Raw genomic sequence first — 22,396 nt, forward strand, 5'->3', positions numbered from 1 at the left:
AGGCTACCTAAATATGGTTCCCAATCAGAGACAATGACTAACACCTGCCTCTGATTGAGAACCATATCAGGCCAAACACAGAAACAGACAAACTAGACACACAACATAGAATGCCCACTCAGATCACACCCTGACCAAACAAAACATAGAAACATACAAAGCAAACTATGGTCAGGGTGTGACACATGGGGGTTGGGCATTCTGAATAAGTCAAACTGAGTATTGTCATGTCAATGCATGTGTTTTGTTTGTACTAGAATGAAAATGAATGGAATCTCATCCTCTCTCTGTAGCGTGCACGGTCGGTTTCAACAGAGCTGTGTCTACAGACAGAGCATGTTCCAAGTGTCCTCCGCACAGTCACTCAGAGAAGGAGGGGGCTGCTGTCTGTGACTGCAACCCGGGATACTACCGCTCTGAGAGCGACACTGCATCTATGCCCTGCACACGTAAGAACACACACATCATTTCCCCCCAGGGGGTCGATTAATCGATCAATCTATACATCTGTACTCTTTCTCCTCTCGGTTCCTCTTCTCTCTTTTGTCCTCTCTCTTTCCTCTGTCGTCCCTCTGTACTGATCTAATGACTTCTGACTAATCCACCATGTCCTGGACGGGAGACAAGGCGTTGCGATCGAATGAATAGTCCTCGGGCTCAGTTACATGGCACTTTCAGTCCCTCTCTCTCCTTCTCGCTCTCTCTTTCTCTCTCTCTCTCTCTCTCTCTCTCTCTGACTGAGACCTTGGTCTGTTTGTAATAAACTTAATTATGCCTATATACAGCACAGGGTTCAACCAGTCAGCCTGAGAACGCAGACAACACTCTCTCACACAAAAACATAACGAAAAACTGTAACACGGAGGAAAGTATATGTAACCACAGCCACAATATATTTTCTAACTCAACCTCCCTGTCCTATGTATCCCAGAACCTCCATCTGCTCCGCAGCAGCTGATCTCCGAGGTCAACGAGACGTCAGTGGTTCTGGAGTGGAGCACCCCCCTCAGGCTCGGAGGGAGAAGTGACATCAGCTACAGTGTGGACTGCCTGCTCTGCCACGGACCTGAGAGTCAAACCGGGAATCAAACTCAGATTGGGAGTCAACTTGGAGAAGCTGGTAGCCTTAAGGGTCCTCTTGGGGCCCAGCTCTGCCTGCCCTGCAGTCAAGACGTCCTGTTCTCTCCCCAGCAGAGTGGCCTAAGGGCCACCAGGGTGTGTGTGAGCGAGCTGCAGGCACACACACGCTACACCTTCACCATTCTCGCCCACAACGGGGTCTCCCAGGGCCACAGTGCAGGGGCAGGACGGAGTGTGTCTGTCACTCTCACCACCAACCAGGCCGGTGAGTTTGTGTGAAGGAGTGTGTAAGTAAGTAGGGGGTGTGTGTGTGTGTGTGTGTGTGTGTGTGTGTGTGTGTGGCCAAGTACAGGCTGTGCATTGCATGGAGTGTGGGGGAAGAAGTGTATGTGCCTGCTGGTGTGTGTCTGTATACAGGGCCTTCAGAAAGTATTCAGACCCTTTGACTTATTCCACATCTTGTTGTGTTACAGCCTGAATTCAAAATGGATTAAATGTATATATTTTTTTATATTTTGTCTTCTTACACACAATACCCCATAAAGGTGAAATGTGTTTTTAGAAAATAAATGTTTTATTGGTAATGAAATACAGAACTATCACATTTACAAAAGTATTCACACCACACCCCTTTGCACACTCCAAATTGAGCTCAGGTGCATCCAATTTCCTTTTATCATCCTTTAGATGTCACTCCAACTTGATTGAAGTCCATGTGTGGCCAATTCAATTGCTTGGACGTGATTTAGAAAGAAACACGCCTGTCTATATAAGATCCCACAGTTGTCAGAGCAGAAACTACACCATGAAGTCAGTAGATCTCCGAGATAGAATTGTGATGAGAAGGGTATAAAACAATTTCTAGAGTGTTGAAAGTTTCCAACAGCACAGTCTCCATCATTGGGAAATTGAAAAAATATGGAACTACTCAGACTCTGCCTAGAGCTTGTCGGCCGACTAAACCGAGCAACCGGGAAAGAAGGTCCTCGGTCAGGGAGGTGACCAAGGACCCAATGACCACTCTAACAGAACGGCAGAGTTCCTTGGCTGAGATGGGAAAACCTGCCAGAAGTACAGCAGCCTCTACAGCACTTCACTAATCTGGGCTTTTTGCGTGGCCAGACAGAAGACACTCCTGAGAAAGTTACATGACAGCACACCATGAGTTTGCAAAAATGCACGTGAAAGACTCAAAGTATAAGTCAAAAGATTCTGTGGTTTGATGAGATAAAACACTTTGGCCTGAATACAAAGTGCTATGTCTGGATATAACCAGGCACAGCTCATCACCCGTCTAACACCATCCCTACCGTGAAGCATGGTGGTGGCAGCATCATGTGGATGCTTTTCAGTGGCATGGACTGGGAGAATGGTAAGGATACAGGGGACAATGAATGTACAATGACCCCTAGTATACAGCCAAAGCAAGACTGGAATGGCTTCAGAACAAGAATGTGAAAGTCCTTGAGTGGCCCAGCCAAAGCCCAGACTTGAATCCCATGGAAAATCTGTGGAAAGACTTGAAGATTGCTATTCAGCGCCGATCCCTATCTAACATAGCAAAGATTGAGAAAATCTGCAAGGAACAAATCCAGATGTGCAAAGCTGATACAGACATACCCAAGACGACTTAAAGCTGATACAGACATACCCAAGACGACTTAAAGCTGATACAGACATACCCAAGACGACTTAAAGCTGATACAGACATACCCAAGACGACTTAAAGCTGATACAGACATACCCAAGACGACTTAAAGCTGATACAGACATACCCAAGACGACTTAAAGCTGATACAGACATACCCAAGACGACTTAAAGCTGATAGACATACCCAAGATGACTTAAAGCTGATACAGACATACCCAAGACGACTTAAAGCTGATACAGACATACCTAAGACGACTTAAAGCTGTAATAGCCGCCAAAGCTGCTTCTACAAAGTATTGATTCAGGCGTGTGAATAATTATGTAAAATTAGATATTTCTGTATTTCATTTTCGATACATTTGCATGTAATCCATTTTGAATTCAGGCAGTAACACAACAAAATGTGGAATAAGTTAAGGGCTGTGAATACATTCTGGAACAGTACATGGGAGTAATGTGTGTGAGTGTGTTTGTCAAACTCTCAAGGAGTGACTTGTCTCGAAGACATAAACAGAATGCCACGGTCTTATTGGCTTATGCCACGGTGTGTGCGTGTGTGTGTGTGTGTCACGTGCGGGGAGAAAGTGTGTTGGTTTGATCACCTCTACATTTAGGAGGTCTGTAAAGTTTTTTACAAGGTGTTTCATTTGAGCTTCTACAGGGAGTGTGAGTCAGATGGAGTGTGTGCCTATGTACGTGGTTTTTCCGTGTGGTTTACTGTGCGTGAACTGGAACACTGCCCACTGACTCTATCTTTACAATGTCTTTGGCTGCATTTACACAGGAAGCCCAATTCTGATTTTTTTTTCTCCATGAATTGACCTTTTGACCAATCACATCAGATCTTTTGACATCAGATCTTTTTCAGAGCTGATCTGATTGGTCAAAATATCAATGAGTGGAAGGGAAAAAAAGATCAGATGCCTAGGTAAACACGGCCTCTGAGTCCCAGATAGTGGCAGACACACCGGCTCTGACTACCCGTGGGAAGTGTGTTGTCTCCCTGTGTAGCGTAGCGTAACCTACTGGGTGCTAAATGAGAAGGCTGGGAACTATTCTTCAAAGGCAGAAACAGTGTTGTCATTCAATACTCATTCATTCTGAAATAACTATTTTCTGTCTTTAGTGAGTCACTGTGTCATTCTCTATGTCAGAGGGACTATCACAATAATACAGGGACATACGGGGAAGACTATATTAGAGGGATAGAAAGGGAAGGGACAGACATTAATGGAGGGATAGAAAGGATGTGGGAAAGGCAATGATAAAGGGATAGACAGGAAGTGGGGAAGACAATGATAAAGGGATAGACAGGAAGTGGGAAAGACAATGATAAAGGGATAGAAAGGATGTGGGAAAGACAATGATAAAGGAAGTGGGAAAGGCAATGATAAAGGGATAGAAAGGATGTGGTAAAGACAATGATAAAGGGATAGAAAGGATGTGGGCAAGACAATGATAAAGATATAGAAAGGATGTGGGAAAGACAATGATAAAGGAAGTGGGAAAGGAAATGATAAAGGGATAGACAGGATGTGGGAAAGAATATGATAAAGGGATAGAAAGGATGTAGGAAAGACAATGACAAAGGAAATGGGAACGGCAATTATAAAGGGTAAGAAAGGATGTGGGAAAGACAATGATAAAGGGATAGAAAGGATGTGGGAAAGGCAATGATAAAGGGATTGAAAGGATGTGGGAAAGACAATGATAAAGGAAGTGGGAAAGACAATGATAAAGGGATAGAAAGGATGTGGGAAAGACAATGATAAAGGAATAGAAAGGATGTGGGAAAGACAATGATAAAGGGATAGAAAGGATGTGGGAAAGACAATGATAAAGGGATAGAAAGGAAGTGGGAAAGACAATGATAAAGGGATAGACAGGAAGTGGGAAAGACGATGATAAAGGGATAGACAGGAAGTGGGAAAGACAATGATAAAGGGATAGAAAGGATGTGGGAAAGACAATGATAAAGGGATAGAATGAAGTGGGAAAGACGATGATAAAGGGATAGAAAGGAAGTGGGAAAGACAATGATAAAGGGATAGAAAGGATGTGGGAAAGACGATGATAAATGGATAGAAAGGAAGTGGGAAAGACGATGATAAAGGGATAGACAGGAAGTGGGAAAGACAATGATAAAGGGATAGAAAGGATGTGGGAAAGACAATGATAAAGGGATAGAAAGGAAGTGGGAAAGACAATGATAAAGGAAGTGGGAAAGGCAATGATAAAGGGATAGAAAGGATGTGGGAAAGACAATGATAAAGGAAGTGGGAAAGGCAATGATAAAGGAAGTGGGAAAGGCAATGATAAAGGGTAAGAAAGGATGTGGGAAAGACAAGGATGAAGGGATAGGAAGGATGTGGGAAAGACAATGATAAAGGGATAGAAAGGATGTGGGAAAGGCAATGATAAAGGGATAGAAAGGATGTAGGAAAGACAATGATAAAGGGATAGAAAGGATGTAGGAAAGACAATGATAAAGAAAGTGGGAAAGGCAATGATAAAGGAATAGAAAGGATGTGGGAAAGACAATGATAAAGGAATAGAAAGGATGTGGGAAAGACAATGATAAAGGGATAGAAAAGATGTGGGAAAGACAATGATAAAGGGATAGAAAGGATGTGGGAAAGACAATGATAAAGGAATAGAAAGGATGTGGGAAAGACAATGATAAAGGGATAGAAAGGAAGTGGGAAAGACCATGATAAAGGGATAGACAGGAAGTGGGAAAGACGATGATAAAGGGATAGACAGGAAGTGGGAAAGACAATGATAAAGGGATAGAAAGGATGTGGGAAAGACAATGATAAAGGGATAGAATGAAGTGGGAAAGACAATGATAAAGGGATAGAAAGGAAGTGGGAAAGACCATGATAAAGGGATAGAAAGGATGTGGGAAAGACGATGATAAAGGGATAGAAAGGATGTGGGAAAGACAATGATAAAGGGATAGAAAGGATGTGGGAAAGACAATGATAAAGGGATAGAAAGGATGTGGGAAAGACAATGATAAAGGAAGTGGGAAAGGCAATGATAAAGGGATAGAAAGGATGTGGGAAAGACAATGATAAAGGAAAAGAGGTGAGAAAGGTCATGGCCTGTTCCCAAGAGAAAAAGGTAAAAGTGTCATCCAGGACTCAGCTGTGGTTGATTGGGTCATTGTGACTGCCATCAAACATTCAGGGAAGTGTTTTTTTTTATAACTCCAAATGTGGATTTGGATGAAAACCTGTCAATCCTGTAGCTTGAATTATTTTATTTGCGGATGTTATGCCATTGTGTCTTATACATTCTTCTCTGGTAAACTATTCAAGAGATTCAATACACAAACATAAAAGCCATGATATATCTTGGGCTGTCCTAGTTCTTCAACTTGTGTACCTCTCTCACTCACTCAGCTCCCTCCCCAGTTACATCCATCCAGGCTGGTGATGTCACCAGGCATGGTGTGTCGTTGGCATGGCAACAGCCCGATCGTCCCAATGGCGTGATCCTGGAGTATGAGGTCAAGTACTACGAGAAGGTGAGATGCCTCGTGCGAACCGCGGTTCAGAAATCCTTTAAAAAAAATAAAAAATTACACTCTTAGAAAAAAGGGTTCCAAAAGAGTTCTTCGGCTGTCCCCATAGGAGAACTCGTTTGTGTTCCAGGTAGAACCCTCTGTGGAAAGGGTTCTACAAGGAACCCAAAAGGATTCTATCTGGAACCAAAAGGGGTTCTTCAAATGGTTTTCCTATGGGGACAGCTAAAGAACCGTTTTAGGTTCTAGATACCACTATTTTTGATACCACTTTCTTTTTTGGGAAACCTATAACTGGTGTGTGTGTGTTATGTGCATCCCATGCATGTTTGTGAGTGTTCACATGCTATCTGCTTAAACTGGTATCAATAGACCTATAAAACAACCAATAAACAATCTTCAAAGCATTCCTTGTGTTTGACATGGAAAAAGAGGGAGGGAGACATGAAGGGAGAGACTACGAGATGCATTTTTTTTTGTGGAGAGAGCAAGATTGGCGGGAGTGATTTGTAGTTGATTTGGAATTGTGTGGCTACAGTTCGTCCTTGCTTGTCTGTTTTTGTGATTATAGGCCTAGGGTCCACAGGGAGAGGTATTTCGCTCCAGAACCACACATTGTTCTGCAACTTCAAGTTACATTTTAGGATCAGGACCTCATCCATTACCCCTTATCTTTACACTTCCCAGTTAAAATGGGGTGTATTTAAGTTATGCTGTATCTTGGAAAGATTCATGTATATGACCGCAGATTTCTGCTCATTAACAGATCCCTCCCCTCTTTCTCTCTTCCTGTCTCTCGTCCAATCAGGATCAGAAGGAGAGCTCCTACCGCATCATGAAGACGGCGTCTCGCAGTGCTGACATCACTGGGCTGAGTCCGCTCACGGTGTACTTGTTTCAGGTGCGCGCTCGCACAGCCGCCGGATACGGAGAGTTCAGCGGCCCCTTGGAGTTCTCCACCAACTCCGGTAGAAGACATTCTAATCTATTCTATTCGGCTGTTTTTGAGCAAGAGATATTGCATTTTTGGGGGGGGACCTGTTTTTAATGAAAACATCCTGGTTTGTAACCTGTTGTCTCCTCCCACTGACAGATCCCTTGCCTCTGATTGGTGATGCCGCCAGCTCCACCCTGCTCCTGCTGTCAATCAGCGGAGGTGTGATTCTACTGCTCACCTCCACCGCAGTCTTCATTATCAGCCGCAGGTACAAACACATATGGCCTCAGAAGAACAAGCAACCGCTAAAACACACACACACACACACACACACACACAGATCACCTGGGGCTTTGGAGGGGGATTAAAGAGGAGACAGTATGTCCTTCTAAAGGTCTGATTGTTCACCTGGTAATCCCCTTGTCCCTGACTTAACATTAGTGTCTCCACAACCACACAGCCACTGTATCAGCTTCCCCCTGGCCTCCGAACACTCACACACAACCTCTCCCTTGAGGCCTCTTTTTACTGACAGTGGCTCTCAAGGTATGACACACCACACCGCTTAAAGACACAATGGGTAGTGTTACAGACAGGTTCTGTAAGATAACACACCTTTCCTCCTATATTACCCGAGGCACTATTCTCTCTCCTTCCCACCCTCCATCCCCCTTCTCCTTCTTCCCCTCTACTCACCTTGAATAACCCGTCTCTGCTTGGATTGGTCAACGTAGCTGTCAATCACTCACATTGTGTGTGTTCCGTGCCACTCACTACTTCTTCCTCTGCCTTTCTTCTTTCAGGAGGGGCAAATACAGCCAAGCCAAGCAAGACTCCGAGGAGGAGAAACACCTAAACCCAGGTAAGACCGCACACGCACGCACACACACGCACGCACACACACACCTCATCCTATTCCACAAACATGTCGAACTCCTTTCCCCAACCCATCTCCTCCCCTTTCTCCATCTGTAGGTGTGAGGATATACGTGGACCCGTTCACCTATGAGGACCCAGACCAGGCAGTTCATGAGTTTGCCAAAGAAATTGACGCCTCCTACATACACATAGAGAAGGTCATTGGCATTGGTAAGGGAGCCTGACACACACGCTCACAGTAAATCGTCAAGGTTTTGAAGGTGTGTTGTAGGTGAGTGTGGGGATGTGTGTAGTTATTTATACTGTGTGTGTTGTAGGTGAGTTTGGGGAAGTGTGTAGTTATTTATACTGTGTGTGTGTGTGTTGTAGGTGAGTTTGGGGAAGTGTGTAGTTATTAATACTGTGTGTGTTGTAGGTGAGTTTGGGGAAGTGTGTAGTTATTTATACTGTGTGTGTTGTAGGTGAGTTTGGGGAAGTGTGTAGTTATTTATACTGTGTGTGTGTGTGTTGTAGGTGAGTTTGGGGAAGTGTGTAGTTATGTATACTGTGTGTGTTGTAGGTGAGTTTGGGGAAGTGTGTAGTTATTTATACTGTGTGTGTGTGTGTGTGTTGTAGGTGAGTTTGGGGAAGTGTGTAGTTATTTATACTGTGTGTGTTGTAGGTGAGTTTGGGGAAGTGTGTAGTTATTTATACTGTGTGTGTGTGTCTGCGTTGTAGGTGAGTTTGGGGAGGTGTGTAGTTATTTATGCTGTGTGTGTGTGTTGTAGGTGAGTTTGGGGAAGTGTGTAGTTATTTATACTGTGTGTGTTGTAAGTGAGTTTGGGGAAGTGTGTAGTTATTTATGCTGTGTGTGTGTTGTAGGTGAGTTTGGGGAAGTGTGTAGTTATTTATACTGTGTGTGTTGTAGGTGAGTTTGGGGAAGTGTGTAGTTATTTATACTGTGTGTTGTAGGTGAGTTTGGGGAGGTGTGTAGTTATTTATACTGTGTGTGTTGTAGGTGAGTTTGGGGAAGTGTGTAGTTATTTATACTGTGTGTGTTGTCAGTGAGTTTGGGGAAGTGTGTAGTTATTTATACTGTGTGTGTGTGTGTTGTAGGTGAGTTTGGGGAAGTGTGTAGTTATTTATACTGTGTGTGTTGTCAGTGAGTTTGGGGAAGTGTGTAGTTATTTATACTGTGTGTGTGTGTGTGTTGTAGGTGAGTTTGGGGAAGTGTGTAGTTATTTATGCTGTGTGTGTGTGTGTTGTAGGTGTGTTTGGGGAAGTGTGTAGTTATTTATGCTGTGTGTGTGTTGTAGGTGAGTTTGGGGAGGTGTGTAGTGGCCGTCTGCGTCTCCAGGGAAAGAGGGAGATCTACGTGGCCATAAAGAGTCTGAAGGCAGCATACTCTAACAAACAGAGGCAAGATTTCCTCTCTGAAGCCAGCATCATGGGACAGTTCGACCACCCAAACATCATCAGACTGGAGGGCGTGGTCACGCGATGTGAGTGATTGACAGCTACTTTGACCAATCCAAGCAGAGATTGACAGGTTCCGTCTACATTTATAAAGATATAAAAATGCAGAGGACCCCGAAACTGATCCTTGTGGAACACCCCCCTGTCTTAATCGCTGCTTGTTTGTCTCCTGTGCAGGTAAACCAGTGATGATCATCACAGAGTACATGGAGAATGGATCTCTTGACGCCTTCCTCAGGGTAAGAGGTCCTAGTGTTTCATGGAGCGTCAGGTAGCCTAGTGGTTAGAGCGTTGGACCAGTAACCAAAAGGTTGCTGGATCGAATCCCCGAGCTGACAAGGTGTAGCTCTGAACAAGGCAGTTAACCCACTGTTCCCCTGTAGGCTGTCATTGTAAATAAGAATTTGCTCTTAACTGACTTGCCAAGTTAAGCAAAGATTAGAAATAAGTTCTATCTCTATGTCTTTGTACTGTGTGTTATATTCTAAAACAGCGGGGGATTCAATTAAGACCTAGACAACCAGATGAGGGGAGTTCCTTACTAGTCAGTGACCTGAATTCAGCCCTGCGTGGAGTGAGTTTGACACCTGTCCTAAAGTCTCTCTCTCTCTCCATTAGAAACACGATGGTCATTTCACAGTGATCCAGTTGGTGGGCATGCTGCGTGGCATCGCGTCGGGCATGAAGTACCTGTCTGACATGAGCTACGTTCACCGAGACCTGGCCGCCCGCAACATCCTGGTCAACAGCAACCTGGTGTGCAAGGTGTCTGACTTCGGCCTGTCCCGAGTACTCCAAGAGGACCCTGAGAATGCCTACACCACACGGGTAAGAACACAGGGAGAACATAGAACACTAACATGTCTATCTGGGGTAATGATTTAGTATGTGAGATAGGTTCATGTTTCAATGACTGTAAGATCAGTCACCTTTGAACTACGGGTCCTTTGTGCTAGACTGTGGATTCAAATACAATTCTCTTCCCATGTGTTACAGGAGGTGACTGGGACGTACCACTCTCCAGGGGGGAAGATCCCCATCAGATGGACCTCTCCAGAGGCCATCGCCTACAGGAAGTTCACCCCATCCTCTGACACCTGGAGCTATGGCGTGGTCATGTGGGAGGTGATGTCCTATGGAGAGAGACCATATTGGGACATGAGTAACCAGGATGTAAGTGCGTTTTCTATGTAATGGATTTTCCCCTGAACGTGGAATCTTTTTTGTGTGGACTGAAGCAAAGTTAGATGGTTACAGTGCATTTGGAAAGTATTCAGAGCCCACTTTTCCCACATTTTGTTACGCTACAGCCTTGTTCTAAAATGGGTTAAATCAGTCTACACACAATGCCCCATAATGGTAAAGTGAAAACAGGTTTTTAGAAATGTGTGCAAATGTATTCACTGTAGACAAAGTTAGTTAAACATGCTTTCTTACCCTCTTTCTCTATACCCTGTTCTCTCTCAATTCAATTTAAGGGCTTTATTGGCATGGGAAACATATGTTAACATTTCCAAAGCAAGTGAACTAGATCAAATCAAAGTTTATTTGTCACGTGCGCCGAATACAACAGGTGTTGACCTTACAGTGAAATGTTGACTTACAGGCTCTAACCAATAGTGCAAAAAGGGTATTAGGTGAACAATAGGTAAGTAAAGAAATAAAACAACAGTAAAAAGACAGGCTATAGACAGTAGTGGGGCTATAAAAGTAGCGAGGCTACATACAGACACCGGTTAGTCAGGCTGATTGAGGTAGTATGAACATGTACAGTGGGGCAAAAAAGTATTTAGTCAGCCATCAATTGTGCAAGTTCTCCCACTTAAAAAGATGGGAGAGGCCTGTAATTTCATCATCATAGGTACACTTCAACTATGACAGACAAAATAAGAAAGAAAAATCCAGAAAATCACATTGTAGGATTTTTAATGAATTTATTTGCAAATGATGGTGGAAAATGAGTATTTGGTCAATAACAAAAGTTTACCTCAATACTTTGTTATATACCCCTTGTTGGCAATAACAAAGGTCAAACGTTTTCTGTAAGTCTTCACAAGGTTTTCACACACTGTTGCTGGTATTTTGGCCCATTCCTCCATGCAGATCTCCTCTAGAGCAGTGATGTTTTGGAGTTGTTGCTGGGCAACACAGACTTTCAACCAGGCAGTGATGTAACCATGCTCTTGCAGCTGTAGAACCTTTTGAGGATCTCAGGACCCATGCCAAATCTTTTTAGTTTCCTGAGGGGGAATACGCTTACTCTTCACGACTGTCTTGGTGTGTTTGGACCATTCTAGTTGGTTGTTGATGTGAACACCAAGGAACTTAAAGCTCTCAACCTGCTCCACTACAGCCCCGTCGATGAGAATGGATGCGTGCTCAGTCCTCCTTTTCCTGTAGTCCACATCTCCTTAGTCTTGGTTACGTTGAGGGATAGGTTGTTGTCCTGGCACCACCCGGCCAGTTCTCTGACCACCTCCCTATAGGCTGTCTCGTCGTTGTCGGTGATCAGGCCTACCACTGTTGTGTCATCTGCAATGATGGTGTTGGAGTCGTGCCTGGCCATGCAGTCGTGGGTGAACAGGGAGTACTGGGGGGGACTGAGCACGCACCTATGGGGAGCTCCAGTGTTGAGGATCAGCGTGGCAGATGTGTTGCTACCTACCCTCACCACCTGGGGGCGGCCGGTCAGGAAGTCCAGGATCCAGTTGCAGAGGGAGGTGTTTAGTCCCAGGATCCTTAGCTTAGTGATGAGCTTTGAGGGTACTATGGTTGAACGCTGAGCTGTAGTCAATGAATAGCATTCTCACATACGTAGGTGTTCCTTTTGTCCAGGTGGGAAAGGGCAGTGTAGAGTGCAATAGAGATTGCATCATCTGTTTGGGCGGTATGCAAATTGGAGTGGGTCTAGGGTTTCTGGGATAATGGTGTTGATGTGAGCCATTACCAACTTTTCAAAGCACTTCATGGCTACGGACGGGAGTGATACAGGACGTGAGTGATGCAGGTTGCCTTTATGTTCTTGGGCACAGGGACTATGGTGGTCTGCTTGAAACAACATGTTGGTATTACAGACTCAATCAGGGACATGTTGAAAATGTCAGTGAAGGCACCTGCCAGTTGGTCAGCACATGCCTGGAGCACACGTCCTGGTAATCCGTCTGGCCCTGCATCCTTGTGAATGTTGACCTGTTTAAAGGTCTTACTCACGTCGGCTACGGAGAGCGTGATCACACAGTCGTCCGGAACAGCTGATGCTCTCATGCATGCCTCAGTGTTGTTTGCCTTGAAGTGAGCATAGAAGTGATTTAGCTCTCTGGTAGGCTCGTGTCACTGGGAAGCTCGCGGCTGTGCTTCCCTTTGTAGTCTGTAATATTTTGCAATCCCCGCCACATAAGATGAGCGTCAGAGCCGGTGTAGTATGATTCAATCTTAGTCCTGTGTTGACCCTTTGCCTGTTTGATGGTTCATCGCAGGGCATAGCAGGATTAATTGTAAGCTTCCGGGTTAGAGTCATGCACCTTTAGCTCAGTACAAATGTTTCCTGTAATCCATGGCTTCTGGTTGGAGTATGTACGTACAGTCACTGTGGGGACGATGTCCTCGATGCACTTATTGATAAATCCAGTGACTGATGTGGTGTATTCCTCAATGCCATCGGAAGAATCCCGGAACATGTTCCAGTCTGTGATATCAAAACAATCCTGTAGTTTAGCATCTGCTTCATTTGACCACTTTTTTATAGACAGAGTCACTGGTGCTTCCTGCTTTAATTTTTGCTTGTAAACAGGAATCAGAAGGATAGAGTTGTGGTCTGATTTACCAAATGGAGGGTGAGGGAGAGCTTTGTACGCATCTCTGTGTTTGGAGTACAGGTGATCTAGAATTGTTTTCCCTCTGGTTTCACATTTAACATGTTGATAGAAATTTGGTAGAACTGATTTAAGTTTCCCTGCATTAAAGTCTCCAGCCACTAGGAGCACCGCTTCTGGGTGAGTGGTTTCCTGTTTGCTTATTTCCTTATACAGCTGACTGAGTGCGGTCTTTGTGCCAGCATCTGTCTGTGGTGGTAAATAAACAGCCACGAAAAGTATAGCTGAAAACTCCCTAGGCAAGTAGTGTGGCCTGCAATTTATCACAATATACTCTACTTCAGGCGAGCAAAATCTAGAGACTTCCTTAGATTTCATGCACCAGCTGTTGTTTACAAATATACACAGAACGCAGAGCGCCATCTCACAGTGTGCTGTTCTATCTTGCCGGTGAAGCGCATGTCCCGCTAGCTGAATATCCATGTCGTCATTCAGCCACGATTCCGTGAAACATAGAATATTACAGTTTTTGATGTCCCGTTGGTAGGATATTCATGATCGTACCTCGTCTAATTGGTTGTCCAATGATTGCACGTTGGCGAGTAGTATTGACTGTAACGGCAGCTTTCCCACTCGCTTTCTACGGGTCCTGACCAGGCATCCGGCTCTTTGTCCTCTGTACCTGCGTCGCTTCCTCTTGCAAATAACGGGGATGTTGGCCCTGTGGAGTGTTTGGAGAGTATCTTGTGCGTCGTCCTTGTTGTAGAAAAAATCTTTGTCTAATCCGAGGTGAGTGATCGCTGTCCTGATATCCAGAAGCTCTTTGTCTAATCCGAGGTGATTGATCGCTGTCCTGATATCCAGATTCTCTTTTTTTGCCGTAAGATACGGTGGCAGAAACATTATGTACAAAATAAGTTACAAATAACACGAAACAAAACCCCGCATAATAGCACAATTGGTTGGGCGCCCGTAAAACTGCTGCCATTTCTTCCAGCGCCATTTTCCCTTAGTAAACAAAAGTGAGATAATCAATAAAAAATGAACAGTAAACGTTACACTCACATAAGTTCCAAAAGAAGAAAGAAATGACAAATGTCTCTCTCCCTCCCTCTCTCTCCAGGTGATAAAAGCAATAGATGAGGGCTACCGTCTGCCCCCGCCAATGGACTGTCCTGTGTGTCTACACCAGCTGATGTTAGACTGCTGGCAGACAGAGAGAACACACAGACCCAGCTTCACACAGATCCTCAACATGCTGGATAAACTCATCCGCAACCCGACCACCACTCTGAGGAGGACAGGAGGAGACAGGTACACACGGGGGGGGGACACAATGTCTTTCATTGCAAGCTCTTTCAATGTGTTTTTCCAGCATAACATTCAGTCCCCATAACTACCTCAACCTCTGTCTTTATCTCTCTGTGCAGACCTGTTCCCAGTCTGTTGGAGCCTGTAGGAGGTCCAGAGTTTGTGTCAGTGTGGTCAGCAGAAGACTGTCTTCAGGCTATAGGGATGGGCATGTATAGAGACACGCTCACTACTGCTGGATACACCAGCCCTGACAGCCTGCTAACCCTCACACATCAGTGAGTCTCTCTCTAATCCCCCCCCTCTCTATATATCACTATGGCTCTCTCAATTTCTCTGCTAACCCTCACACATCAGTGAGTCTCTCTCTAATCCCCCCCCTCTCTATATATCACTATGGCTCTCTCAATTTCTCTGCTAACCCTCACACATCAGTGAGTCTCTCTCTAATCCCCCCCTCTCTATATATCACTATGGCTCTCTCTATTTCTCTGCTAACCCTCACACATCAGTGAGTCTCTCTCTCTCTGTATCTCTCTCTCTAACCCCCCTCTCTATATATCACTATTGCTCTCTATTTCTCTCCCTCTATTCCCCCCCACTCTCTCGTTTTCTCTCTCTCTCTTTCTTTCTGGGTGGGTACTCATAGTCTTCTTAACTCTGAACATGTCTAATTGAATTATTCCATGTTTACAGGGATATGACCAGTATAGGAATTATCACACCATCACACCAGGACCAGATCCTTGCCAGTGTGCAGCAGGTATTGCTGTCCCACATGCAACAAATACAGGAACAGATGCCAGACAGTATGATTCCCGTCTGAGCCAGTGAATGGATACAAAACTAAAACATTTTTTTTTAATGAATTTTATTTACCTCATCCATGCACTTTAGAATGAGATTTTCACAAGGAATTACATCAACATACAAAAAAACTGCAACAGAAAAGATGAACGGAAGAGAGAAAAGCAGCACTTTTATAAACCCTATAAACTTTGACCTTTGAACTATGACCTGAGGTTTGACCTGAGGCTGAAGAAGCTGCTGAAGATGGTTTCACTGCAACACTGAGGAAACAACGAGACATTTTGTCCCTTTTTTGTTTACTTTTTGTACATACGTGTCTGTGTAAATAACATTTCATCTGCTCCTGATTTTTCTTTTTTTGTTGTTGATTTTGTGTCACATCCCGACTTGTCTGTAGCTCATTCAGAGTGGTGCCATAGTTTTCAGTTTAGAAACTGTTTTTTCTCCCGTACACATTTCAAAACGGAATAGACACCTCCAGTTTGCCTCATATGCATCTCAGGACTAGACTACCAATTTGTCTTTATACCAGAAGGACTCCAGCTCCCATTCCCACGAAGAAGTAATCCATCCATTGAGCTTTGTAGACGAGGACTAATGAGTGCTACAAATATTCACCAACAAAGACCTGTAAGTTAATAGTGAAGCATAGTTCGACAAATAAAAACAGGACAAATTGAATGTCGTCTGGAAGTCGAGAAACTTAATGGACGAGCTGATAAAGTGTAGTTCTGAAGCATCACTGTGTGTGTGTGTGTGTGTGTGTGTGTGTGTGTGTGTATGTGTGTGTCAGGGTTGGGGTCAATTCCATTTAAATTCCAGTCAATTCAGAAAATACAATGACATTCCAACTCCAATTCTCTTCCAATGCTTTTCAATCAGTAAAATGTACAATTAGAATTGGGTTTACTTTCTGAATAGACTGGAATTGAAATGGAATTGACCCTAATCCTGGTGTGTGTGCTTGCCTTTGAGGACTAGTTTGGGATATTCAAAGACAGAAATATGGGCAGGGGAGCGTTTTGTGATAGAATGTATGTGTGCCAAGCTCTTGCTGGCTTTTTATTTAGGATGAGCACATTAACAACGGTATTAGCTAGTTTTATCTCGTCAACGATTAACATATACTCTAGGTATTACATGTCTTTGTAAAATGTCACTGTTTGGAAATACAATCAGGTGCATAAAGGATTTCATTCTATTTATCGTCTTCTTATTATCCAGGTTGTACATTGTGAAATAGGACAAATGTAAATGACTGAAATGGGTCATTTCTGTCTGAACTTCTTTTTGAAGCCGATGCGGAAGAGTGTGTGCGACTGGGAAGTGTGTGTTTGTGTGTGTGTGTGTGTGTGTGTGTGTGTGCGACTGGGAAGTGTGAGTGTGTGTGTGTGTGTGTGTAACTAAGGGAAGTGTGTGCACTGGTGTGGTCTGACTGGCAACAAAGCCAGGTGGATTAAAGTGAAGGGTGCTGGGAGGCATTCTGTTAAAACGTTCAGTGGTGTGGAGAGAGCCATCTGCTAAACACACACAGAGAAACGCATACACAGTGTGTCACACACACACACACACACTGTGACACACACGCAGCAGGAGAGAACTTCGGGCACACACACATGGACAGCATAGGTGAAGGACATCGGTAGCAGTACAACACAGATATGTCACTTTAGCAACGACATGTACTTGCACAAAACCAAACCTCAATTTCACATTCAAATCAGGGATATTTGCTTTTTTTGGATTAAATAAAATCCTTGCCAGCTGGAGACAACAGGCAAATCACCTTGGATACTCAGGCATTCTACACCGGGGTTTTGCATATGATCTGAGAGAGACACACACACACACACTCGCACCAACACAAAGCCGGCCTGTGGGTTAGGGGTGTGGGGCAGATATGCTGGGACAGTCTTTTTGAGGAGTTGATCCTGTTAATGGAGTTAGACACACTCCTCTCTCCCACAGACGAAACCCATCTCGGACAAAACCCACTCTGTCCTTATAGATTCATGTGCGCCCACTCTCCCACTCTAATAGAGTTTGAGGGAGACCGGAGCACGAAGATAGACACCCGTTCTTAATCTGTCCGTCTGTCTACGCAGGCTGCCACTGAAAAAACCATGTTAAGAGAACAGAATCTCTGTTAGGATGAATGCTTCAATTAAAAAATGCTCCCCTCTGTCTCTCGCGCGCTCTCTCTCTCTCTCCCGCTCTCTGTAGGGTGTCATTGTGGTCTTTTGGTCACTAGATTAGTGTGGTAATAGAACAGGCTAATCTCGCCTGGTCTTACACAGGGGGAGTGACCGTGGGGTGTCTTTAATAGCCAGCCAACCGTACCCTAATGTGTGTGTGACTGGGAGGAGAGAGACAGGGTTTAGACACACACACATGCACACACAGTCGCATGCACACACACACACAGCCAGGGTTTACATTTCTTTCAAGATTTCCATTTAAATGCATCACCTCATTGACCAACGCAATGCCAGAGGCATTCCCACGGTAACCCTGGTGTGCGTGTTTTGTGTGTGTGTAACGTGCAAGCAAGTTTGCATGCCCACTGGTACTGGTAGAGAGGTGACAGGCAGTCCCCCCAGTGTAAAATAGCATACACTGAGTATACAAAACATTAAGAACACATGCTCTTTCCATGACATCGACAGGCCAGGTGAATCCAGGTGAAAGCTATGATCCCTTATTGATGTCACTTGTTAAATCCACTTCAAATCAGTGTAGATGAAGGGGAGGAGACAGATTAAAGAAGGATTTTTAAGCATTGAGACAAGTGAGACATGGATTGTGTATGTGTATTTTAGTGCCTTTGGACGGGTACGGTAGTAGATGCGAGGAGCACCGGTTTGTGTCAAGAATTGCTACCAGACAACTTGACACAACTGTGGGAAGCATCCCTGTGGAACACTCGACACCTTGTAGAGTCCATGCCCCGACGAATTGAGCCCGTTCTGAGGGCAAAAAGGGGTGCATCTCAATATTAGGAAGGTGTTCGTAATATTTTGTACACTCAGTGTATACAGAAACGCCTAGTCCCTCTTTTTATCTCCCTCTCTCACGCCATCCTGGTGTAGCCACCTGTCCAATTTGGCAACCTGTGCTCCCTTTATTACTGAAGCCACTGACTCGAGTCATGTGATCCACCTCTCCCGCTGCCTGTGGACAGATAACATCTGACAGACATTAAAAGCTGACTAATGAGTCTGAGACAGACATTAGCAGCCAATTAATGAGTCTGATGTGGCATCCTACCACAGCACCTTTCACCCTAAAAACTGTTCAGACAGTTGGGTAATAGCTCTATGACTTTTCTGCAGAATAGTTATCAGGAATACTTCAAATAGCCACAGCCATTTAATGGAGTCTTGTCAAGGAAAGTAAGTGGCTGTAATGAAAACCAACAAACAGAGTCTCAGAGTGGAAATGCTGATCCTAATGAATACATTGACAGAGGGGACCTGATCCTAGATGGACCCAGAGTTGAGGAGTCCTGGTTTAAAGGTCATAGAGGGGTCGCTGAGGGCGTAGTTGTCCGGGTCGGGGGAGGAAGGGTGTGGTCTGCAGACCTAAAATGTCTCTGTCATTGTCTATTCAGAATCTCCTTGGGGAATACCAGTGTGATTAACACTAATCTTGCTGCTCTCTACGAAGCCTCCTCCCGCCGTTACAACATTACACTAGGACCACCAATTGCCAATCACATTTACAGACTACAAGCCCCAGTCCCCAACCCCAAAAATATTATCTTTAAGATGCACGCATCTATGCACGCACATAGTGAAAGAGAGAGAGGGAGAGAGAGAGAGAGAGAGAGCTGAGAGTTACAGCAACACCTCATGAAGGTGGCACCGACAAAGAAGGGCGACATCTTACGAGTTCGACCCCAACTTGGCTATATAGTGACTTATATCGTGTTTATCTTAAAAGAAAATGTGTACTAACATCACACATGACCACCAAGCACTTCTGGACATCAGATCAAAAGTTACGAACCTCAATTTCAACTTCAAATGCGACTCAGCTGTTCCACTGTTCATACCGAACCTTATTCATTGTTCCAGGGGCTACCAAAACGCAGCCGGTGTAGACGCGGGAGACGAGGTGGGGAAATTGGTTGCGATGAGAAAACAAAACGCCGCTCCCCTATGTTCTACTGGCAAATGTCCAGTCACTGGAGAATAAGATGGATGAGCTTCGTTCGAGAGTCTCCTAGCAGAGAGACTTGAAAAGCTGCTATATTATATGTCTTACTGAAACGTGGCTGGATGATGATGCTACGCACGTAGTACTCGTGGATTGTCCATGCAGCGGCAGGATCAGAAGGCAGCCTCTGGGAATTCAAAAGGAGGTGGAGTGTGGTTTTTCGTCAAATAACAACTGCCGTGCTGCTTCAAGTGTGAAGGAAATAAGGACTACCAACAGAGTCCTTATCTGTAATTATCACAGTTGTCTACATCCCTCCATCAGCCAACACCACTCCGGCACTCAGCAAACTGTAAACTGGAGCCATAGACATTAACCTCTCTGGTACAAGTGGGACGCTAGAGTCCCACATCGACAACAGCCAGTGAAATTGGGGGGCTTTAACCCAGGAAGACTTAAAACCGTCCTATCTCACTTCTACCAACACGTTCCATGCGCCACTTTATTCTACCCACAGAGATGCATACAAGGCCCTCCCTCGTCCTCTTTTTGGCAAATCTGACCATGACTCCATTCTCCTGCTTCCGTGTTAGAAACAAAAGCTCAAGCGGGAAGTACCAGTGATGCCCTCAATACGAAAGTGGTTGAATATAGAAGACGCGCGGCTACAAGACTGTTTGACTAGTACATATTGCGATGTGTTCCGGGATTCATCCAATAGCATTGAGGAGTTTACCACAACAGTCACAGGCTTCACCAATATATGCATAGACAATGTCATCCCCACCATGACTATAAGAATAGATCCAAATAAAAAAACATGGATTATAGGTAATATCCACAATGGGCTAAAGGCTAGAGCTACTGCTTACAATGAACGGGACACGGACATGGACACATACAAGAAAGCCCCCTATGACCTCTGACGAGACATGAAAGCTCCAAGCTCATTTGTAATTGTGAAGTGCTTTGAAAGGCTGGACATGAGACACATCAACACCATCATCCCAGACATTGTAGACCCACTCCAATTCACATACCACCCCAAGAGATCCACAGATAATGCAATCTTAATTTTGCACTTCACACTGCCCTCTCCCATCTGGACAAGAGGGGAAATAACTATATGAGAATGCTGTTCATCGACTACAGATCAGCGTTCAACACCATAGTGCCCTCAAGCTCATCACCAAGCTAGGGACTTTCGGACTGAACCCCTCCCTTTGCAGCTGGATCCTGGACCTCCTAATAGGGCGGCCCCAGGTGGTGAGGGTTGGCAACAACACCTCAGCCACGTTGACCCAACACGGGAGCCCCTCAGGGGTGTGTGCTTAGTCCCCTCCTGTTCAACCACTACTGAATGGCCAAGCATGACTTCAACACCATAATCAAGTTTGCTGACGACACAACGGTGGGAGGCCTGATCAACCAACGTGCTGAATAAGCCTACAGGGAGCGGGTTAGAGACTTAGCAGTTTGATGCCAGGACAACAACCTCTCCTTCAACTTCAGCAAGACCAAGGAGCTGATAGTGGACTATTGGAGAAAGAGGGGAGAGCACAGGGCTCTTGTGGAGTGGGACAAGAGCTCCAAGTTCATTGGGGTACACATCAAACAAAGGACTTAAAATGGTCCACACACACCCGCACAATCATGAAGAGGACACGGCAGCACCTCTTCCCCCTCAGGAGGCTGAAAAGTTTTGGCATGGGTCCTTGGATCCTCAAAAAGTTCTACAGCTACACCACTGAAAGCATCTTGACTGGACGCATCACCACTTGGTATGGCAAATGCACCGTCTACAGAGTGTGGTACGGACAGCCTAGAACATCACTGGGGCAAAGCTCCCTTCCATCCAGGACCTCTATATCAGGCGGTGTCAGGGGAAGGCCTGAAGTATTGACAAAGACTTCAGCCACCCAAGCCATAGTCTATTCAATCTGCTACCGTGCAGCAACGGTACTGGATATTTGGCTCTCGGACCAACGGGCTCCGTTACAGCTTCCACCCCCCAAGCCATAAGACTGCTAAAAAGCCAGATTGCTAAATAGTCAATGAATGGTACCTGAACTATCTGCACTGACTCTACTCACACTTACTAGACTATGTATACACACTCACACACACTACATTGACACTCCCACACAAAACCCACACACTTTCACATACGCTACATATGCACACACACGCTTGCCGACAAACACACATACATACATACACATTACACATTCACACTCACACACACACTTTTACACTCAGAATTTGCTGCTCCTACACTGTTCTCTGTTTTAATTGTTTTATTATCTATCCTGATACCTCGTCACTTTACCCTGCCTTCATATACTGTAGACAGTTGAAGTCGGAAGTTTACATACACCTTAGCCAAATACATTTAAACTCAGTTTTTCACAATTCCTGACATTTAATCCTTGTAAAAATTCCCTGTCTTAGGTCAGTTAGGATCACCACTTTATTTTAAGAATGTGAAATGTCAGAATAATAGTAGAGAGAGTGATTTATTTCAGCTTTGATTTGTTTCATTACATTCCCAGTGGGTCAGAAGTTTACATACACTCAATTAGTATTTGGTAGCATTGCCTTTAAATTGTTTAACTTGGGTCAAACAATAAGTTGGGTGAATTTTAGCCCATTCCTCCTGACAGAGCTGGTGTAACTGAGTCAGGTTTGTATGCCTCCTTGCTCACACACGCTTTTTCAGTTCTGCCCACAAATTTTCTATAGGATTGAAGTCAGGGCTTTGTGATGGCCACTCC

At 44.7% G+C, this 22,396-nt stretch overlaps 1 protein-coding gene across 1 annotated transcript in view; it reads left to right on the top strand.

The window, feature by feature from the left end:
• LOC115102754 (ephrin type-A receptor 4-like) overlaps positions 1-16,665 on the top strand; it is a 33,745-nt gene extending 17,080 nt beyond the window's left edge. Inside the window, exons 5-18 of the mRNA XM_029623018.2 lie at positions 294-449; positions 932-1,345; positions 6,139-6,263; positions 7,069-7,228; positions 7,354-7,465; positions 8,001-8,059; positions 8,173-8,286; positions 9,372-9,557; positions 9,709-9,770; positions 10,150-10,359; positions 10,528-10,704; positions 14,467-14,657; positions 14,774-14,932; positions 15,351-16,665. Coding sequence (XP_029478878.1) covers positions 294-449; positions 932-1,345; positions 6,139-6,263; positions 7,069-7,228; positions 7,354-7,465; positions 8,001-8,059; positions 8,173-8,286; positions 9,372-9,557; positions 9,709-9,770; positions 10,150-10,359; positions 10,528-10,704; positions 14,467-14,657; positions 14,774-14,932; positions 15,351-15,480 — 2,255 coding nt within the window. The 3' untranslated portion in view covers positions 15,481-16,665. The remainder of the gene's footprint in view (positions 1-293; positions 450-931; positions 1,346-6,138; positions 6,264-7,068; positions 7,229-7,353; positions 7,466-8,000; positions 8,060-8,172; positions 8,287-9,371; positions 9,558-9,708; positions 9,771-10,149; positions 10,360-10,527; positions 10,705-14,466; positions 14,658-14,773; positions 14,933-15,350) is intronic.
• The last annotated feature ends 5,731 nt before the right edge of the window (positions 16,666-22,396 follow it).

The sequence above is a fragment of the Oncorhynchus nerka genome, linkage group LG20 (assembly GCF_034236695.1).
Source record: "Oncorhynchus nerka isolate Pitt River linkage group LG20, Oner_Uvic_2.0, whole genome shotgun sequence".
Lineage (NCBI taxonomy): Eukaryota > Metazoa > Chordata > Actinopteri > Salmoniformes > Salmonidae > Oncorhynchus > Oncorhynchus nerka.